This window comes from Ceratosolen solmsi, unplaced genomic scaffold, assembly GCF_000503995.2.
Source record: "Ceratosolen solmsi marchali unplaced genomic scaffold, CerSol_1.0 scaffold6, whole genome shotgun sequence".
Lineage (NCBI taxonomy): Eukaryota > Metazoa > Arthropoda > Insecta > Hymenoptera > Agaonidae > Ceratosolen > Ceratosolen solmsi.
The window spans coordinates 6534816-6558872 of NW_011948414.1; the positions used below are offsets into that span (position 1 = coordinate 6534816).

The window sequence follows — 24057 nt, forward strand, 5'->3', positions numbered from 1 at the left end:
CGTAGTCGTCAGTCTGACCAATCGTCGTTGTTAGCTTCCTGGAATTCCAGAACGACTTTGTTGTCACAAAATCACTTATGTCCGTTTTTTTAATTATTCTCTCTCTCTCTCTCTCTCTCTCTCTCTCTCTCTCTCTATCTATCTCTATCACTATCCCTTCTCTCGTCTATCTTTCTTGCTATCTTTCTAGGTTGTTTTTCTCATTGCCTCTGTAATTCTAGAAAATGTATTAAAAATAAAAAAAAAAAAGGATCGTCATCGATTTATCGGTCATCATCCAGGGTACCGTTGTGTCGCCAACAAATTCGTGTTCACGCGATTGCAATGTCGCCTTCACCGGTCCCGTTTGAAACTGGTTTCTCCTCAATGCGGCCGAGAATTGCGCCTCTTTAATAAATTTATAATGTCAAGCTCTAACGAGGAGTTTTTCCCGTTGTCGATAGGAAACTTACGTTACGCGCACGACACTTGGATTTACAAATGGGACATTTTTCTTATCTCGATCTGACAAAATTCTTCTTACAATTTGCATCGTGATATTTTATAAATTTAAACAAACCATGTTTAAGCATTATTACATGAATTATTACGAGAGTTATAATTTGTTAGTATAAAAGAAATTTTTATTTCGTTCGTTAAAATTTACGCGATTTTTCGTCCAACGACAATTTGCTCTTTGTTTCTTAGGCCGTACGCGATGGGCAGAAAAGAAAAGAAAAATCCCATTTTTCATTTCACATTTGACGCTTAACACTTGCGTAGAACTTTATTAATAACAAATATTACTATAATGCAATAACGAAGTTGTTTGGGTGGAACATTTAATTATTTTTATCCAAATGACAAAAAATAGCTATAATTTTTTTAGACTTTAGTCTATTGTAAATTAAGAATTATCAGAAGATATTGTACGAAGAAAGTATAAAAAAAAGTAATCGACTTGGACTTATAATTTTTCGTCGATTAGGAATAATCATGTCAACTTAACGTATTTGTTTACAATTTATAGGATTAAAGATATCTTCTATCATTGAAATCGCCGCTGCCTTGGCTTATTATCAACAATACATTTCCTAATACACTCACGTTAAACTTATCATTAACATAAAATTCAAACACATTAAGAAATCCATAATAATTCATATATATATATATATATATATATGTTTTTATAAATTACCAATTAAATAGCCCAATTAATCGCTCATCCTAGGAAAGTATCGCAACTTCTTTTATATTTCATTTCGGATAAAAATGATCAAATTTAACAATATCGATACGATTGTTTACACAATTTAAACCTCCGGCCTAACATTCCATTTGAATAATATAAGCATTATATTTAAGAATATAAATTATAATATAAATATCCCAATTAGTCTCAATTTATTTAAACACTACGTAATTTCCACGAATATGCAAAGTGAAGCTGGGAGATAATAAATAAATTCCGAAAATTATCGAACATTATGAATAGTTTTGATAATCAGGCTAATTTATTAGTTGTCGATTGTGATTTTGAAGAGAAAGGGAAAAGTTAAGATAAGCATAAAACTCGGGGAGAAAAACAGTACAACAAACGATGGGCGGGCGAAAACGTTGTTGAGGCAGGTTTACATTTGGCCAACCGTTAGAAAACAATCGAAATTGCAAAACAGCTCAACGTATTGTCGGGCTTGCGAACCATTCTAGTTTCTTTTTTGCATTTTTTTTTGTTTTTGTTTTTGTTTTTTGTTTTTGTCTTTTTTTTCTTTTTTTTTTTTGGTTTTTGAATAACAGAATAAGAAGCAACAACAACAACAAAACCCTGTAAATAATGTTAATGATCGGCTTGAAAAGGGGCCGGCTTCGTTAAATGCCAATCGGCAAAGGATCTCTCTATCCAACGGCTCGCGAGCGCACACAAGAAAGTACAAGCGAGGCAGCTGTTAATGAATTAAACGAATGTGTCGACAGGTGGGCCAGAACGGAGACGTGAACCCGAATTGCCGCAGTTGCGGCAAGGTCGTCTTCCAAATGGAGCAGACGAAGGCCGAGGGTCTCGTCTGGCACAAGAACTGCTTCCGGTGCGTGCAATGCGGCAAGCAGCTCAACGTCGACAATTACGAGAGCCACGAGGCGACACTCTACTGCAAGCCCCACTTCAAGGAGCTTTTCCAGCCGAAGCCGGTCGAGGAGACCGATCAGCCCAGTGAGTTACACGTTACTCCCACATTCCCCCTATCGTTCCCTTACCCACTCACAGTGCGGTACCTCTACGTAGCTGCACCAACGTGGCCGTTCCGTTCCACCCGTGGGCTTTTTACACCCAGCCGAACCACCCGAACCACCCGAACCACCCGAACCACCCGAACCACCCGAACCACACGAACCACACGAACCACTCACCACCCAACCCCGGAAGATATGGATTTATATTTCTAGTATTTCTAGGAAGCCAAGGATATTGACCAAGGCTCGGCTAATAATGGCACTTCCTTTCAAATCCATTAACTTGGCCATTGGTCGGTTATTAGTTGTATCGTCAATGCCAAGAGCATCTCGAACAATCGCGATTTCTGTAATTATTTTTCTTCTCATGCTCTGCCGGTTTCTTACCAGAAGATACGTTTTTCATCGCGAGCCAATCGATTTTATTATTAAAAATCGAGTTAAGATATCAAAAGTAGTTTCTCGGCATTAAGCGCGAGTACAGTTTGAACGAGGGGCGCGTATTCGTTTTGCTTGAACGTTATTCGAGCGCATCCATCGTAATTATAGATAATCGCATAACCCGACAGTTGTGAATGTATAATAACGCGAGAGGGACAATGGCTTCCCTTCATCAACCTTCATGTTCATAAATAAGAATAAAATAATTAACCATTTGTATTATTAAAAAAAAAATCACGGATGTCTTTTCATTGGTAATAAGGCCTTTGGTTGTTTGTTTATAAGATTTGTTCGACAAGTGCGGTTGCTGAAATATTAGCAATTTGAATAAGCATGCTTGCAAGGTCTTGAAGTTTTATAAGTAATTTACAAGGATTATCGAATAATTGGCAAAATATTTGAAAATGTAGCATCGTTCGCGTATGGGCGGATCTATGTGTCTGCCAATAAAATCTGACCCACATTGTAGCAGTGAATTTTCATTTTGTTACAATACATCGAGAATTCTTTCATTCCCATAAAATGTTGAAGCTACTTGAAAGCGCTACTCGATGCATAAAAACTTAAATTATCTATTTTACCTAAATATAATATTTTATTTCTAACGGGTAAATATAATGTACCCGCCGAATGTAAAAGTTTCAGCTCTATTGAACGGAATTTCTGTGGCAAGAATTTTAATGGCTCGCCACTACTGCATCATATGTTAACCATTTTATTTAAATTTATGTATTTTTAATGTTTATACGTCTACTTTAGAAATTCCAATCCTATTTCTAGGATGTAGAAAAGTCAATTTTAACTCGTCGTTTTTCGAACTTTTAATAAAAAATATATCTCGCTCCTCGTCATATCTTTTTTAGCCTCGACGCTTTCCTAGAAAAATCCATTAGCATATAATGCGCTGTTGCATAATCAATTTTATTAAGCCTCCGAGGCGTATTTAATTACTTACTTTATATTTAAAAAATTAAGTATATATGTATTGCATCGCTCGACTTTATAGCTTTTCGCCGGTATTTAAGTATCATATTCATAATATATGATAATATCTGGCTTTAAATTTTTATTAATCCTTCAAATTAAATTTATAATTCCGATGCTTTGAAGCGACCTAATAAAGCAATTTTCAACAATAATATTAATTGCTTATTCAATTTATCTATCCTTAATTATCTATTATCGATAATTACCGACTCTTACGTTTATCTCAATGCTTAACGAGCGCTTTTTCGATAATAAATTCAACATTGCTCTATCTTGCGTATGGAATAATTTAAATATTCTTGAGCCTCCATATGCCATGATCCTTGAACTTTGGCAATGTTCTAATGAAACTTAAAATTTTTTATTGGCTATTTACCTTATTCTTGGAGCAAGCACTACAATGCAAGAATCTCCTCTTTAGAATGCGCTCTAAAGCTCTCGACCCAGATCTTTCACTTCCGTCAATAAGCATAAAATGTTTTGAATTATGCCTTAGCTTCGAGAAACACATCACATACATTGGCCGCGGGATATTACTGGGAGAGACAAGATTATGTAAAAATGGAACTCTATCCGCGATGGCTGCCAATTTATTTTCATCATTTAAAAATCCGCCCTTGGCATTGCGATGCTCAAGTAAAAATCGAAAATTATTTTTACCTTACTTTTTCATATGATAATAATCATAGTTTGTAGATGATATATGTTTATAGATAAGTGTCGAAAAATACATTTGTATGATGAAAATGTTGACTCGAGCAAACATTAATAACTCGATAATTAACAAGTAGAGATGATTATCATTCTAATACACAATTTGTATTTTTTGCTTTTAATAAAATGGTTGCTCAAGTTATATATATATATATATATATATAGTATCATTGTGCAATTTACTCAAACCTATAATACATTTTCATAATACACGAGAAATGTAAATTAGGCCATTAATGACGGATTTAGTGAATTGACGAAACATGCATAATAAATATTGTGAATTCGTTCTAGTGCCTCAAAAGCCAGAAATGATCATACGCGAGAACCAGCCTAAAGAATTGCCACCTGACGTGGTCAGAGGTAAATCCTCGAGTGGCAAACTGTCATTTTACATGGTTGTTTTTATAATTTTTTTGGTTTTAATGTGAATATTTTTTTAATAACGAACTACTTATATTCCAACGATGAGTTTGCTCTTTTACATTTAATAACTTTGCCTAATTGTCAATTTTATTTTTCGGCATTAGTCAAAAGCTTAGAGAAATTTTTGTTTTGAATATTATTTGGAAATATCATTTAAAAAGTTAAACCAAGTAGCCTACATAATGTTGTTCTTACTCACTCGATACGGGTTACTTAGTTTATTTACTTACTTACTTAGAGCGTTAATTAAATAATTAAAACCCATAGAATTAATGTAATTCAGCAATATGATTAACACAAGCTAACAGTTTGGTGAGTAAATCGTTAATTTTCATGTTTAACAAAATGTTTGGCTTTTAAATTTTGTTTTTGATGTGCGAAAATTAACAACAATTCTAATAAAATAACTAAATATCGATCGGTAAATATTAAGGAAGTAATGTTCGATAATAATAGTTGTATGAATTAAATTAAATAGACAAACATTGTTTTTTCTCTGCTTTATACAACTAAAATTTAAACGATTAACAATATGTTTGGTCGTGAATTTTACCAGAGAGAAAGAGTTGTATAATCATATTGAGATTTTGTTGATATATGTAGATTGTAGAGTATTATCGTGCCAAAATATTATCATCTAGTAAGAGACTCTTTCGATAAATGATCTATGAATTATCATAGAACGAGAAAAATCCCTTCCATTAAATTCCTATACTGTAAATAATGGGCTTTTCCAGTAATAGAAATATTCAGATTAACAGTGTACGAAACTTAGATTGTAAAAACAATCTTCAAATTAATATTGGAAATTTCATATAGAATATATTAAAGTATATGATAAAGAAAACATTCGCCCATAGATTCTCGGCATAAAATTTTACAATGTACTACACCAGATTTTCAAGTAATCAATCGTTCTTTAACATCAATGCAACACTCAATTAACTATACAACGAATGCAATTTAACAAATCCAATCATAATGCAAAGTGAAATTAGTGCCACATTAATAAGCAAAGTTTTTCCTGTGCACATGAACTAAAAAGACAAAGCCTTTTTTTATATAGGGAAAAAGCATAGGAGCCTTACATTCGCAAATCCAACACTTATCATCTTGATTTTTAGCATCGGACAAACCAGATCTCGGACTCGAGGAGTTATCCTCGCTGAATGTCAAGTCTCGCTTCCAGGTCTTCGAGAAGGCAAATGAGACGACGAATGACATCGAGAGATCGCCCTCGCAGATCGCAGTGAAGAGGTCTCCCAGCATACTCAGCAAATTGGCCAAGTAAGTGCGATTATGAAATAAGGTGAATTGCCCCGTTGCTCCTGTCGACTCAATTGTCTCTCGCTGTCTCCTTTGAGGGAAGGATCGCTCGGCTCTTAAAAATACATTCGGCGACTCGTTACGGAAATCGAAGCATACGCTTCTACTGACATTAATTAATATTAAAGGAATTTTTACTAGCTTTTCATGTACTTTATATACATATTTGTTCATACAGAATTTAAAAGAATTAATTCGAAATAATATTTATATTTGATAAAGTTCTATTTAATCAACATTCGTCCTCGTATTACATATTATGTTCTGCTGAAATTGTTCCGATTTCTAAAAATAAATATACAATGTTAGCTTAATCAATTAATCACTTGAATTTTGTCTTAATCTTATTATTATTCAATCATATATTTTCAATTATCGCGACATATTTATTACGTAGTATTTCCATATTCAGTAACGAAAGCAACTTCTGCATCATAAATATATATATATATATATATATATATATATATATATATATAAAATTATTTTTATTATAGGATTAAATTATATAGTATTATAATAAAATTATTTCCATTTAGATTCCAAGCGAAAGGAATGGATATTGGCGTAGCAGACGAATCTCTCAACGGAATTCCCTATGAAGAATCAAGCGAGAGTGAAGAAGAAATTGACGAAGAAGAATCGGAAGGTATGTATAATTGATTATAATTTATAGCCAAATTGCTTTACCTTTCATTGTGGCTAAAAGCATAATAATACTTTTATTTAAATCAGTATAGTACTTAAAACGCGGAAATAACATTCGTTAACAAAAGAAACGTATCGCGTAACGAGATTTCGGAATAATAGCAAAATATAAATGTAACCCAGTTATTATTGGAAATATTTATTAATCTATAACATTACCACGATTATGATAAATTAATATTTGTAATGGGCGGATAATTTATATTGATAATAGAACTAATAATAAGTTGATCTACTCCAGTATTAAATACATTTATAAAATAAAAGATTACCATAAAATTTTGACTAAATATACTAAATAATGTTAAAGGAATAGACAAATTACTGGAAAAGAATATTATAATATAGAGAACGTGATATGATAATGGAAACGTATACAATTGCAGTTTTTGTAACTATATGAAAACTTTTAATTCATATGCATTATATATATATATATATATATATATATTTAATAAAATATTATTAATTTGAATATGGGCATATTTTACGAGAATATAAAAATATATAACCTGAAAACTATAATTATTTAAAAAATATATAATATTACTTTTACATCTTATCTTGATTCTTAAATATTATTGCAACAATGTATGCACAACTGGACACAATTTGTCGTTTAATTTTCACAATGAGAAGTAAAAGAAATTGTAAAAATCCATATAATCCATGTAAAGCATGTAAATTTTTTTTTTAATTTTGTATTAAAGGAGCTCAACACAAATAGATTTCATAATAAAAATATAAAATAATTAAATATATGTGTTTATGATTATGACAAATTTTATATTTATAAATTTTCGACTAACTTTTCATAAAAAAATGTTAATCGTTTTGTATACGATTGATGTATTTCAAACAAGTCATTTTGTGAAATGGCTTTTCATAAATTTTATAATAAATCCATTAATAAAGAATTTCTCAACTTACTGTATAAAATTAATTTAAATTTTAAACTGGAAAAAAATGTTTTTTATTTTTTTTCGAATTTTAGTTATATTACGCCGTAACTCGACAAAAGTCGACGAGATAATGAAAAATATTGTTAAATAAATACTACGATCTACAAATATAAAATATTTTTATTGACATTATCGTTACAGTTTTTTCACAAATATATCGACACATTTCAAATAAAATAATCCGCTATTACTTAATTTTAATACATTTTCCGAATGGAAATGCATAATATGTTTGTATCACAAGTCCATCTTATGTATATAAATTTACTATGTTGATTTTTAATTAATTAGCCAATTAATTATTATTTATAATCTGTGCTTAAATAACTAAACCAATGAAAATTATTATAGACTAATGTAATATTTATCGTTGATAGTTATTTTAATGTATTTTATAAATAAATTCATTTGGAAATAAGCAATAGCATTAAAATGTCACGTTTGCATAATTAAGAATCATAATTAACTTTCCAAGTGATTAAAAATTATCGAGCTTAGCCGTACATATATTGTTGCAAAGAAATATTCGATGTAATATTATTTTCCAACTTCGCGCGTAAACAAATTATACTCGAGTGTCGTGTAAATTTTTAGTCGCATAAAATGATTTTCAAGGAAGCTAATAAATCAGGCTGATTCACACCTTCAGTGCGACACGTAATCGCGATTTATGATGCAGCAAATAACGAAAAATTATTTGTTAGATCTAGAAAGCTTTTGAAGTTACGGGCACAAATACTTCTCGTGCCATAATTCAGTCAAATAAGCGTTATTGATTCTATTTTCGCATCACCGCGTCAATCTCACTTAAATATTCCCTCGGCCGTGCACGCAATTCCACTATCAATTGCACGTTTTCTAAAATTATTGCGCATCCGACTCGGCAGACGCTTAAATTCAATGGACCGAGCTAAAGGTGCCTTGTCCAAGCGCAGAACGTAATAATTCGCTACAACTTAGCGGCAAATTTCATCGCTTAAGCAGAGAGGCAGAAGGGTATGTAAAAGCATTGAGAGATTAAAATGATTCAAGGTCTTGTTGTTGCAGACTTGGAGGACGGGAACATCGTGAAGGCGAAGAGGGGCAACCGCGAGAGGCCGATAAGTTTCTCGAAGATGGACGACATAAAGAATCGATGGGAGACGACGAGCCAACAAGGAAAGCGCGAGACTCAACGCGAGGCTCGTAAGGAGGAGATCGCCGGCATTCGCTCGCGTCTCTTCATGGTGAGGACAGTTTTTCTTTCGTTCGAATCCCACATTTATTTTATAAAGGGTCTCCGAGCCAATCGATTTTTCCCATTCTTCACCCATAGGTAGATAGAATATGTATTTGGCACTTTGTGGATCTGGTGGTATCGTTCTTAATACTCCATCCACAGCGTTTGTCGAATCACAAAACTTCCCTATGTACTAATATCGACAATTTATAGGAATAAAAATGTACTTTCAAGCTTAAATTTAACTGGTGTGCCCATAAAGCATTGTTATAAAAGTTATAAACATTTAGATTCGTATGTTAAACCATTTGTCATTTCATGTCACTATTTCTTACCATTATGGAGCAATTATATTATATATTTTTGTAAAATTTAGATGAAATTACTAAATTAAGTTGTAAAATACACGAATGATAAAGTGAAGTATATATTTCGCCACCGAAATACTTCTCCGTCGTAGTAAAATTCGTAATCATACGGCTAAGTTGATTATTTTGGTAATTACGTTTTCATTATGAATTTTCACTCGATATTTTTACTCTTTACGAGCCGTTTAATATTAGTACTTCTATTTGTTTTTTTTGTTTTTGTTTGATTTTTTTTTTTTTTTTTTTTTGTACAGTGTAAGATATTTTTTGGCTCTCTGCTCTGCTTCATTTATTCAATCGTAAATCGAAAAATTAACGTTTATAAAATATCTTAAAATTTTTTTAGATTCATTCAGTTGTAATGTGACAAAGCAATATTTCTTTTGAATAATAAAAGTTTCAATTTATCATTAATCACAGTCTTAGTTACAGTTTATGTGAAATCTTTGTCAGATATATATTTATTATGCCGCTTGAAAAGCTTTTTTTGTTCGTAATGCTCATTTAATTCGTCGTCGTACTACGCACAATGTCGTCATGTTTCGATGTATTTAAAAAATTCTTGTCAATATTTTTATAACTTCAAATAATACTCTAATCTATAATAATATTACGTCGTTGAAAAATAGCCATTGATGTATATCAATTTCAAAAGCTAAGAAAAATTTAAGACATTTAAAAAACGAAAAGAAAAACAGAAACTCAATCACCATTACGGATATACTAAGGATATACGTAAAATGAAGTTCCAACAGAAAAAAAATAATAATAATAATAAAATTTAATGAATAAAAAATGAATTAAAAGTATTTTAATAAAATATTTCTTTGTAATATATGTACTTTGTTTCGTTTCCTTTAATGTTATTAATTAAGAGAAAAGAAAATGAAGCAACGTAGTGTATAAATACCAGAAAAGCTCTCGGCATCCATTCATTCGCCAGCTCATTGAATGGTTTAAAGGAAAACAAATCCGTAATACTCAAGTAAGATAATCAGGCTTTGAGCTCAAAGCCTCTGCTTATATCAGGGAATATCGCGGAAATAGATTTCTAAAAGCTCGCACGCTCATTACAGTCATCCAAACGCAGTCTGACCCAGAAACATAGAAAGACAAAGAGACATAATGACAGAAAGAGACTTCGACAGAGAGAGAGAGAGAGAGAGAGAGAAAGACAGCTTTATTGCTACAGTAGAGAATTTAAAATCTAACTTGTACGTGTTCCATTGGTATATCGACTTTTTCCAATGTTACACATTTCAAGGCTAATATAATTTTTATATTAAGTAAACTTATCATAATGTACATGTTTATCAAAGAATTTTGCATCTTAGATTTATAAATTATTAGCTTCAGTTGTTGATTTATTATTAAAGTTTATGCCTCTCAATAATGTACTCATTGTCTTTGAACATTAGAACTTAATTACTTGAATAGATACTTAACTTACAATTATACCTAATTTTTATTTGAAAATTACAAAATATATTTTTAGTGCACTTATTGAATTGTATTAAAATATAATATTGCCAATGAAGAAAGAAACTCCATTATTATATACGTTTTTGATTAAATCTGCTTAGAGTTTGAACGATAGTTTTATCCGGAACTTAGATACGCATCTTAAAATGTAAAAAAAAAATTTACTTATATAATCGAACGATACTTTCTTGCATTTGTAAAAGTATTTGTACGGTGATAAGAATACGTAGCATACGGCTTGGAAAAGATGGCTCGGTTTGTCTTATTTAAGATTTAATAATCATTAAAAGTGTCACTGACGTACGATAATTTTATAAATAAATTTTTAATCTAAAATCAATTACTACTTCGCCATTTTCATTCGCTTAAAGATTAAAGAAAGATAGTGAAAATGAAAGACAGTGAAACGAAATCTCGCGATGGATAAAAACATTATCTATAATCGAACGTTAATGCACTCAAGTTGGATATTGCTTTAATAGCTATAAAAGTATGAAGTTTTTGTAAAATGTCAATTGCCGGCACGCGATGATGGGCAAAGACCGTAAGGAAAGTTCTCAATTTTATTTATATTCACAATTGCGTTGGCAAAAGTTAAGCCAAAGATAATAACAAGCATGGCCTTCCGTGACTACACAACGAGACACGTTCAAATTTATTAAAAGATATTCGCTCGATTACCCCTCGCCCCCACCCCCGGCCCACAAACCCTCGCCAACCCAACCCCAAGCGCATCCTTTTGATCGAGCAAAATGCCATCGATTAATTATCCAGCCAACAACGCGACACCGTCCACATTATTATTGCCCGACTAAATTTACAAGAAGCTAATGAACGTAGACACTGACGAATCCAGCTATGCGCTAAGCGTCGCTACGTCAGCGCCCGAAACGCGGACAACAAAAGAAGCAAAAGCCAAGATAGAGTAGGGCACGAATAACCCAATTCCGCGCATTGACTCACGGCTAACGTATTTTTGGGTCAAACAGGGCAAGCAAGGCAAGATGAAGGAGCTGTACCAGCAGGCAGTGGCGGACAGCGAGCGGGTGATGAAAATAAACGCCGCGGAAGAGATCCAGCACGCGACGAACGCGCGCTCGATCAAGGAGCGGTTCGAGCGCGGGGAGCCGATCGCCGCGACGAGCGACGAGGAGCTGGAGGCCGGAGCACCGAAGCCGAGGGTCGAGAAGCCCGACGAGGAGATACTCGCAGCCGGTACAAATATCTCCCGCCTTAACCGTACCCACCAACACCAACATCAACATCATCGCCATCGCCATAGCCATAGCCATCATACCCCCCCCCCCTATCCCACCCCATCCCGCCATCATCTATCATCCCTCTAAGTGCAAGTTTGGAGCTGCGCGGTTCGAGCGGCTCCGTGGCTATGAGCTCCAAGGGCCCTTTGGGGTGTGCATTCGTAGCACGATCGAGTAGCTTTTATCCCTAGCTAGCATCCCCGGGTTCGATGTCGAATGAGCTTGCAAGGCGGTGCGTACGTAGAGTCTCGCTCGACCACGTCGACAGACCTTCGGTTTACCGCGGCGGCCTCTCGGATTCCTAAATCTCCTAAATTCTGCGAATAAATTCGGCACATGCAATTCGGCGGGACAATGTCGCGCTGTCTGTGCGCGCTCGTTAAAATCCACGTTTCTATCGGTTATCGCGTTATGCTGATGGGAGAGCGCGGACTTATTCAATGATCCCCAAGCTCGGGTTTATGCCAGTCTCGAGAGGATAAATTACTTATTCATTGGCTAAGTATGTTCGATGCCGAGTCCATGTGGTCCGTGCGTCTTCGGCGGAGGCGCGTTTCCACGATTTTTTTTTTAGTGTAAGGATTATGCAGCTGTTGAACAAGCATGGCATAACATTTATGCCTTTTATTTGGAGTTGAATTTGAATTCAAAGTTTTAAAGTAGAATTATTTTGCAAAATAAAAAATTATAGCCCGATTGTTTTATAAAGATGAATTGTCAATGTCGTCACGATATTATTTAAAGTCATCTCGGATGTCCAAATTGAGATTGTATTATTATCTGCAATATGCAATACATTGGAAATTCTAGTAATTTAGCACATTACAAATGATGAGAAAAAAATCTCAACTCTTACTTAATCCATCTACTTTCATTAAATTATTATTGAATCATGAGAAAGATATGGTGTAAGTAATTTATTTAATCCTCGCAATACTCGAGATATTGCCGTTGGCAGAAATAGAAGCCTCCATTTATCCAAAAATTATACTGCTAAAGTAAAAAGTTTTTCTCGAGGCAATTCTAGTCGCATGAGCACATATTTTATTGACAAATATTTGAATAATATTAATTTAACAGCAATTAGAGTAAAATATAACTTAATTTTTACATTCCAAGTGGTATTATTTTGTCGTAAGGGATCGTAATAACGGCAATCATACCGTAACTCTGCATAATCTTAAGGAATGACAATGAATCTTAGAGATGCGTGACAAATGCCATTTCTCCATAGTAAATAAGAGACTAAGAAACTCTAAACATATGATTATTCATAGTCATATCGCGATCACTTAATTTAGAAAAAATTAAGGGTACGGTATTTTTAGCTCACTTATAGATAACTATTCTCTCGTCCTCGATACGATAAGCGTTAAATACGCATTCCGAATTCGCATTGAAGAAGTTCTTAACGCTTTTTCACTTCGGACCAACGTATAATATAACTATTGAAATTTATCGATTTATAAAAGCAATTAATTCTTACGAAATTTATTGATATAACATAGATTTTGCGAGACAACAAGTATCTTAATTGTCCGGAATTGCAATTATTGTTAATTCAATTTGTTTACATTCCATTAATTGTTCTTATTACGCGAAGCAAATTTATTTTAATAAGTATATAAAATAAAGTCCGAGATGATATATTTTGACTTGCCGTTGGATTTATTAAAATAGTTTTTTTTTTTTTTTTAATTTGAATAGCCAAGATAGTAAATGTATTTTAGTAAATGGCACAAATTGCTATTCTAAAGTCCTGTTGATAAAAAGTAACGAATAGTTTTAGATTATCGATTGTTATTGTTATTGGAAAAGTGTGAGTCGAAACAGAAATTATATCACAATCTAAGGCTGATGTAATGGGTAAGTAATAAAAAATATTAATAAATGGCATCTAAAGTATGAGGACCACTCGCCATTATTATGTTAATGTTTATCTAATGGCATAATCGCCAATTAATTATTCACGAATGCAAAACATTTTTAATATTCTGCGATTAACTGTAAACAAGTAATATTAAGTAAGTCTGCTTTTAAATGGATTTTTTATTTTTGTACAAAAAGCAATTGATTCTTGTTCGAAATCAAATATTAGTCGTCATTCTCTTATTTAAAGTCACAGAAATGCCAATATTCTAATAACTCTGCTATATATTTATTTATATAAAATAGTAGCATTTATGTAATTAAACTTCAAATTGATTTATCTACAATTACATATTCTACGCGGATCAAAATTATTATACAGTAGCATTAAAAATGAAATACTGGTAATGTATTACGTAATTTACTTACTAATAAACTCTTTTCTTACCTTTCTTTTGCAAATGTGCATCGATTGCAATTATATAAACATTTTTGTGTATATAAACTTTAGGCCCTTCAATTAAATATGGCGCGCTTAAATATACGTAATGAAAAATAGAAAAAAAAAAAAATCTTTTCATAGTAGTTTAATAGAAATAAGTTTAATAGAAACTCACAAATTGTTGTCTGTCAACTGTCAAATTGTTTAACGGTGTGTGCTAATCAATAGTGATACGGCTCATTCGTCTCATTGAATATTCATAGATTTAAAACAAATATTTTTAAACAATCGTTTTATGCACACAAGTCACTTTAAATATTGACCTATAATTTTTTTTCTGAAAATAAAAACTGAATTTACGTTTGATTTTGATCTACTTTTGATTTTATAAATTTACGTTATACGTTATACGTATTTTTTAATATTTGAAATAAACTTTTTCATCTAAGAGATGGAATTACGCATCAATAAATGAGAATATCCGAATGAATGCGCTTTAATAGAACAAAATATCGACTATAATATATTATTGATCATTTGATACATATCGATCGGTGCAATTGAAAAGCATTCAAACGCTTAATTTTTTATACATCATAGATGATATTATTATTCATGATAATAGAAGAAACGTGAGATAACGTATAAGATATGGATAACAGCCGAAAATGTAAATAAATATAAAATTGTTCGACTCGTTGTGCTTCTAATACAAGCAGATTAAAATGAAATTTGATGTATATTTTGATAACGTTAATGCTAATAGGGAATTTTTTTATATCAATAATCAGCTCGAATAAAGATCATTCATCATCCGATTATTATTTTTACATTACATTATAATTTACTATTGCACTTACTATATTTAGAATTCGAGATACATCCTACGATCCGTGTAACATACATTTTATGTGAGCTTTCTAAATTTTTTTCCCCGACTTGACCTCATAATCCTGTTTCGCTCGCTTTTCTAATCATTCATATTAATCCGAACCTTACATTCCTTCCGTTATTGCGATAAAAAATTTTAGCCCTACAACTGTTGTATAATACTTTTGACTCGAAAACTTAAAAAATTACTTTTAAAATAAAAGAAATGTCCATGACAAGCGGTGTCGATCAAATGAATTTTAAGAGGCACCTTATCTTTACGTATAGAATGACATTATAAATGAGAAACATTTTGCATTCGTTATGTCTCCAAACCTCTAATGCTACGTTCCTACTTATGGAAGAAAAAAGTAAGAGTTGATGTTAAGAAGCATATCGCACGACGCGATGATACACGCGCGCACGCAGGCTGGCAAAAGTTCGGAGCATGCCAGCATAATTTTTCAAAACTTTCCAACAAAATATTTCTGGTACAATTCAATTATTTAATGCAAAAACAAAAATTGCTCGCAAAATCTATACGTCATCTTGTCTTAAGAGGATGCCCGTTAACAACCGACACGCGGTTCTGCTAAATACATTATTAATCACGTGACGTTGAGCTCCGTGTACATCCAGCGATACGAGAAAATACGAGAAAATACTACCACTTTGATGTTTTATCTAAGGTAATATCCGCTATAAAGCAATAAAGTTCTAGCGCAATAAACGACTGCTCATACACGGGGTATAAATGTCCAAGCTGCAATAACGATTTAAGGCTGCTCTCCCAAGCACATTCGCCGGCTGATTGTTCATTTTCGTTAAAAGTAGAGCGAAGGGACGACGCGCGCCCATGCCCTTGAGCTGTTTTTATCAATCGCCTAGGTGGTACTCCGATTGTGTAAGGAAGCAGCTGGTGGAGTGAGAGGGGCCCATTAATCGCAGTGGCCACGTTTGCCTTTCACAGGGATCAGTCGGAAGTCGCGCTCGCTATTTCTGGAGCTGGACGCGACCGCGGCGAAGACTGGAAGGCCGGTGACGCCCAGCAACCAGGGCAGCAAGGCACCGACGGAGGCGCCCAGGCGAGCGCGCGACGTGAGTAAACAGCCATTACTTTTTGCGACTGCGCCGCGAGCCTCGGCTGTACCGAGACGCGCAAAAAATTTGCGATTATCCAAGTGCGGGACATCGCCGCTGCCACGCACTAATCTCCCCCCCCCCCTCTCTCTCTCCCTCTCTCCCCCTTTCTCGCTCTCTCTCTCTCTCTCTCTCTCTCTCTCTCTCTCTCTCTGTCTGTCTTTCCCCTTAGCGCAATTACCCCACCCGCTCACCTCCCCCGGCCATAGTCCGCCCGGCACTCCTCAAGATACCGCTGCCACCCCCTACCACGGCCACATGCCCGTGATTAGGCGAGATTGATGTGTCTGAGCGCCAGGCGTTTTTCCCCATTTTTACTCGGAATCCTTCTGCGACCAACTTTCTCTTATTTATACATACGCCGTTTATGCTATTGGCATGTACGGTATGTCGTTTATGTATGCATATTGGAAAATATCGGAGGAGACTAAAGCCTGTTAGCCTTGCTCCAACCTTATAATTAGATTTTTATAAGGGAATTCGATAAGACGCGGAAGGCATTTTATAGTCGTATAATAAGCAAAATACGGCCAACTCTCGCATTCGTTTGCCAGAGACGCGGTGAAAATTGTTGTCGGAGAAAATTTGAGAGAAACATTTTAACGCGCAACGCTCGGATGTTACTTTAGTTTAGCTCGTTAATCCTCAATAATAAAACGATTAAATCGAAGTAATGAACTATCGAGCATTTTAGCCGGTTAAAGACGATAGTACGAGATTATCGTCTATAATAAAGTTGTACGAGCTTTCCAAAAGGACTTTATTTTTAAAATATTTTGTAAATTATTGTTTGCGTTTAATGGCAAGTACGAGTAAATTTATTGCTCCGCTAAACGTTAAAAGTACGTTAATTTAAATTCCTTTCAATTAGCAGCTCGGGAACTTTCTTAAAAAAAAAAAAAAAAAAAAAAAAAAAAAAAAAAAAAAAAAAAAATAAAGGAAAGAAAGAAAAAGAAGAAGAAGAAGAAGACAAACGGTAATTTTTAACTGCTGCGGCCGCTAGTCGAATGAAACATTTTGCCTTAAAAGTTAGAAAAAGGTTTGATAGAGGTTTGAAACAATTTTTGCAACCATTCACCTAATAATCGCGCGTTTCAGTTACTTTAATTATTTTGCAATGTCGCCTTTTTCTTTTTACGAAAACTCGAAAGACAAATAAGAGTAAATGTAAGATTTAGCCTTGGTGAATCATTAAGAAACACAGGCTCAGCTCGAGCTCACGGCCAATCGCTAAAATCGAACGGCGCAAACGATACAAAAACAACAACAACAACAACAACAACAAACAAAAAAAAGACAATAAATAAACCAATAGGCGTTCATGGGCCGGCAAGTCTCGGAGGACGTAGTGCGCAGCACCGACACCACGGAGGAGGTGCAGGTCGACAACTCCGAACTGTCAAATAAGTTTAAGTTCTTCGAGAGCTACAGGGAGCCAGAGAAGATGCGCAAGCAGTTCCGGATCACACCGCCACGAGACGGACAAGTCAAGGTTCGCTCGTTTGCTCCCTCCCGGGAAACGTCCTGCTTTTCACTACAATAACATCATTTCTAGTGGTTCCTCGCTCTTATATACGATCGATTCGCTTTTACAGCTTTTTTTTTTTAAAAAGACGTAGGCGCGCGTTTGATTCCGCATGATATTAACTTCCGTTGTGATTCCTTTTACCGCTAGCCTTTCGCGCAGCCATCTTTACATTACAATTAATTCTTAACATTTGTAATTGAAGCCAATTACATAAATCATATAACAATCCTAATAAATCCAATGGTTTGCTATGATATGTCGAAGCGTCCAAGTCCAACGACATTAAATATAATTTCTAATATACTTTGAAGATTATTATACCGATGCTATCGACAATAACCTTTATTAACATTATATAAACACACGCGCACACGTGCACACTTATTTATTTCTATACTAGAAATGATGTTTTACAGCAGAATAAACAAACGAATGATTTGAAGAATTTCAGAGTGAAAATAACGTTTTTGTGTTACGCTATCTACATAAGTTTTTCCACCTGCTCGTTCTGTCAGATTAACCGCTTGAGTGTCAATATTCCGTGTGTGCGCGCGCGCGTGTGTTTTCGCCAAAACTTAAAAAAAAAAGAGTGCATTAGAATTATCTTAATAGGGATTATTTTACGTTTTTTTTTTTTTTTTTTTTTTTTTTTTTTTTTTTGAAAGCTGCTCTTAACCGTGAAATATTATTTATTCATAAAACTAAGCTACTCGAACGTAACATTATACTTACGCTATTTATGACATTTCATTATAAGCAGTTTTATTATACAGTCTAGAATAAGTAATAATATCTTTTTAATCATCATCAGTAAAAACATGCATTAGCTTTTTAATCGATAACAAGACTTTATACAAACAATATTTTAAATTTTATTATTATATACCCAATTAATTTTCGTTGTAAATTACGTAGTTTTGCAAACGGGAGGACATTTTATGATTTCCATTAATTTGATAATTGTAAAGTAAACAAGTTCAATAAATATAATTTGTTTTTGTTTTTCGATCGTGGTGAGTAAAAAAATTCGAATAAGATCATCTTTAAAGAATATAACAAAGGGAAAAATATGGAATTTATGAAATATCATTCATATTGCGTTTGTTTCATTTATATTGAAATTGTTCCGTTAGTGTTAGAAGCACTTTCTTCCAGCATTCGAGGATGGCAAGAATTTTTCTTATATATACTACTATATATTGAAAAATACTTATTAAATAAAAGAATTATTACAATGAATAAGATTTATATAATAAATGTCCGATAAATTGTATATTTAATTAAATTTAGCATACGCTTAAAAAGTAATTAATAATGTTGAATAGTAATGATAATATTTTATGAGAAAATGATAAAAAGTTGGGAGAAGTGGCGAGGCATCCTCGCTTAACATTATTTATTTGTGGAATTAAATGTGGACTTTGCCATTCCATGCTTTAAGCAGAACAACTGTTCCCACGATAATCCTGAGAGAGATTACTCCTGTCTCTGGCTATTTGCTTCTACCGACAAATTTTACAAGTTGTACATTCATATTATTTATCCATATGCTTTTACTTTATTTTCCCAATGACAAGTTTATTATAATTAAACAATAATTATGCCACGTGCAATACGTAGAATTGTATTACATATGATCGACAAATTTTATTAAATATCTTTTAATTTGATTTTCATTAATGTTTCGAGTAAATATTTTCTTTAATTATTTGTACATAGACTTGTTAAAAGATTAAAACAGATTGAGAGAGCATGGAAAAGAAGAAAATAGCCAACTAGCGAAATAACATCGAAATAATATCGTATTATAAATAGTATAATACTGTTAAAGAGCAAACGATTGTGAGGCATAAAAATTATAAAAAGAAGGACAGGCGATGGTGAATTATCTCATTTAAAATTATAGGTAAAAAAGTATCAAAAGATGAATTTCGCTTCAATATATTTTCAGACCATTTACTAAGTAAGCTATTTTCAAATAATAAGCGTTAATTTCACAATTTGAAAACGTTCGCAGGACGACCGAAGAATTGTAAAATGACAATTTTACACTTATTAGAAAGTCAAATAGAGAAATCACTCGAGTAAATAAAAGAAAAGGATAATTTTAATTTCTTACGGCTCGCTATTAAGTTATTTTACTCAGCCTAATCATACAAAAGAAGAGAAAATGATATTAGTTATCTTATTACGTATTATCTTATTGGCATATTAGATCGCCAATGCCGTCGGTGAATCCTTATTTATAGTGAAACTAATTTATAAGATTATATTAGTTTTTCCAATTTTATCCGAAGCAACTAATTATTATCCTCTCATGTTTATTAATTGTTAGACGCAACGTCGTTCTCAGTGAATGTAAATGAAATACATTTCGTAATTAATAACACATTACAACATTGAAAAATTTCAGTTAAATGTAAGAATGTTGAATGAACTCTTGGAACGGAAACTTCTTTACAATAAAGAATATGAAAAGAATCACGAGTATTCTATTCACGTCCGACTCAAATGAGGACTTGGAAAACTACGTCCTCTGGATAAAGGATTTTCAAGCCTCGCGTGACGTTGCTTTTAGTATAATAGTTGAAACGTCGAATTTAAAGCCAATTGACCTTGAGCCTGAAATACTTGGACTTAAAGTCACTCTTATTTTCTCTCATTATTCCAATCCTCGTGTTTTTCCGTCGTCAAATTTTCAGAACGAATGAAAGGAGTCTCTTGCGACATAGTTCATGAAAGATCGAATAATTAAGCCTCTCGACTCGACAAATTGTAATAGCTGCCGGCTATTATTATTCGCTTGCACAATGCTCTTGCATAATATGTGCTAAATTTGTCTCTGGAAATATCGATAAGTTTGCAAGTTTCGGTGGGTATTGGTATTATGTGTGTTGCTAATCCGCTACTTATTTCCTCGTCAATTAGATATGGAACGGCTTTTGAAAATACCCACTTCGACTGTTCTTTTAGATTCCCGCGATGCTAAAGCGTTTGAAACGTCATTTTCTTCTTTATGCGCTGGGGGGAAATTGCACTAAACAAGCAATTATTATACTATAATATCATTTCACACGTTGAATGACGAAGCATCGTCGTCCAAGAGCCATTTATCGCCTTTTCGCAAGACGATAAGTTGCAAATCTTTCAATAGGTCGTCAATAAATTCGATTGTACATTCGCCATGAGATACTCTTTATTTTTGCTCGAATCGACAGTTTCAAGTGCGCAAAGTGTTCTTTACGTGATTAATGCATTCTTCGTTTTACAATAATATTGTCAAACGTGTATGCTTTAGTAGCACATCAAATCATTTTTCATTGCATCGTCAATACAAACTAAGTGCTTTTGTGCTTTAACTGAAAATACAACGAATAATATAAAAAAAAAAAAAAAAACAAAAAAACAAGAATCTTGAAAAATAGAATATTACGATGCTAAAAGACATATTAATTCTTTCTCTCGAATAGATAAAAGACGGTTTTATTCGTTGTTGTATTTCCATTATGGATAAAGGAGAAAAGAAGCATAATCAAAAAGACAATTTAGATATAACTTGAAGTAAAAAATTGAATAGTCAAATATTATATATATTATAAATAAACTGTTATAGAACAAAATAAAGGCTATGCAATATTTAGTCTTCGTCTACGATGATATAATAATTGAAATATCAAATTACTTATCGGATAATGATTTTTAAAATATGTATTTTTGCTCCATAAAGCGTTATGTCTTATAGGAGTTTAAGAGAAAAAACACCCACACCGACACACACACACACACACACACACACACACACAAAACTGTTAAGCATTATAGGAAATATTATGCGTAAATTGAACTTATTCGATGCTTTTATTTTCTTTCACTTCCATTAATTATGAGATACATGATTTGAAAATGTATTAAGCAGTATTTTATATATTAACGACAAATTATAATCGCCTCGCGAGTTTATGTAAGATTAGAAAGTAATGCCATGTTCGCGTACCCGTAATTATTGCTTGATTTAAGGTATTAATATGAAATGGCTTAAAAAACACAACTTATTAATACTCGTTCAATTTGAATAGTTGCATTAGCCTAATATTTATTGAATTGATCGAAACATTTATCAATTAACAAACGTCCTTCTATTTTGATTGTTATTAAATATCGCTAGCTTGATATTTTTCACGAGCAATTGCTTTCAATAACAGTATAGTGGCAACTGTTTGGAAATTTAATAAACGGGATTGGATGTAAGCAAACCATACGAGACGTTGGCTTAACGACGATTAAAAGAGGCGCGTAGTCCCTCCCTCCCTCCCCCCTCCCCCACTACATGTCAGTGATTTCAAGCAAAGGAGGAGCAGAAGGGACAACGTCTCTTAAAAATAAACTTGACAACAGCTAAGCACAATGTAAGCAAACGAAAAAATGAAGAGAATCGAAAGGAAAGCACTAAGGCGAATGAAAGTGAGTAACATGGGATGAAAAAATAGACAGAAATGCAAATCAAGGGACAGAGAATCACGTATGGATACGCGCTCGAAAGACGAAAACAAAAAGAGAGAGAAACAAGCCGTGGAGACATTAAATCTCCTCACTACGGACGAAATATATTTTTATTTTACGAATTCGGTATTAAGTGCTTGACTATATTATATTTTAACGAGTAATTAATTAAAATATTTTGTTGGTAATAAGCGACTTAAATAGTTACGCTCTTTCTAAGATTCTCAAAGTAAAAGGCAATAGGTATTTGAACGAAATTTTCTCACTCTAGCAAGAAGTGAACTTTCGCATAGAATGTATTGTATTAATGCATCGTAGATTTTGCAAGTGCAATTTAGCAATCGATATGTGCTCTTGACTCGCATAATTGTAATGATTATGATTATTAAAAGAATTAATAAGTATCGTCGACATAAATAATAAAATATTTGTTTGAAGGTATTAAGTACGAAATCAATTTTATTATCGGCCAATACAACATATTCGCCTTCGAATATGATTTACTCGATAATTCATAAACTATTTATCTATTTATATATACAAATATATATATATATATATATACGTCTTATTTGTTTTTTGCCACAACGAGCCCACGTCCCCGTCTCTTTTATATCTTGCCTCTCTCTCTCTCTCTCTCTCTCTCTCTCTCTCTCTCTCTTCGTCTCTTTTGTTTACAACCATTGCTCTGCAAAAGGTAAATATGGCAGTAATGATAGGAGCCACATATCCCCATAATTCATTGCGACACAGAGTTAATATCAAGGCGTCACTTCCTCAACCTCATTGAATAAATAACAACAGCAGCGGCTAAATGTGAATTTCAAATGAGCCATAAAGGGTGGGAAGGGCGGTCACATTTTGCCAAGAAATACATGCTAAATCGCGATTTCGGCCATCCACGTCCATAAAATATCCACGAATGGAGAGACTTGGCGTGCAAGTTTCCAGCTCGACTCGTAAATTGCCGAGCATTAAGCGAAAGGGCGACGAGGGAAAGGTGCTCGTGAGGCGTCGATTCGGGGCCCTTAGGACAGAGCGAGACTAAACGAAGAGGCAGAGTCAGAGGCAGATGCAGAGGTAGAACTAGGAAGTCGCGCGGGACCAGTTGGCTCTCGAGGCGCAGGCGCGCGTGCACACAAACGCGAAAAGCTCGCGAAATCGCACGTAGTAGCGTCCGGCAGACGACGCGAGTCACTCGATAAGGGGAAGGAGAGCGAGAGGAAGGGATAAGAAGTCGAGGGGAAGCGCATCGGGGACCTTCGGGCTCTCGCGTCGGGCCTCCGCCGCCACCGGGACTGTCCTTGAACCCCGAAGAAAGAGAGACGGGGTTTGCGGTGGGAGAGCAGGATAGAGGGAGAGAGAGAGAGAGAGTGGAGAGAAGCCGCCGGGCATACTTTTACCGTTAGTGTGCTCATATCCTACCATTCGTCAAGAGCTGCTCTCCGGTGCAGCTCAGTCTGAATATACGCGTTCCTCGCTTGGTTCCTGAGCCTCTTAAATATATAATAGGCAAGCCGGGCTCTAGACGCGAGCCTCGTGTGTGTTTGTGCGAGGTGTCTATCTTCCTCACTCTCTCTCTCACTCTCTCTCTCTCTCTCACTC

The 24057-nt window shown here is 33.9% G+C and overlaps 1 protein-coding gene across 9 annotated transcripts in view; it reads left to right on the top strand.

Moving 5' to 3' along the window:
* Positions 1-24057, top strand: part of LOC105367902 (LIM domain and actin-binding protein 1) — a 123223-nt gene that overhangs the window by 80587 nt on the left and 18579 nt on the right. For 6 of the 9 annotated variants that reach the window (XM_011506749.1, XM_011506752.1, XM_011506756.1 and 3 more), the window contains 8 exons: positions 1957-2191; positions 4648-4716; positions 5904-6066; positions 6645-6754; positions 8808-9001; positions 11834-12059; positions 16255-16382; positions 17740-17916. In XM_011506749.1, the coding sequence (XP_011505051.1) occupies positions 1957-2191; positions 4648-4716; positions 5904-6066; positions 6645-6754; positions 8808-9001; positions 11834-12059; positions 16255-16382; positions 17740-17916 (1302 nt within the window). The remainder of the gene's footprint in view (positions 1-1956; positions 2192-4647; positions 4717-5903; positions 6067-6644; positions 6755-8807; positions 9002-11833; positions 12060-16254; positions 16383-17739; positions 17917-24057) is intronic. The other 3 variants (XM_011506750.1, XM_011506754.1, XM_011506751.1) reach the window with 3 other exon arrangements.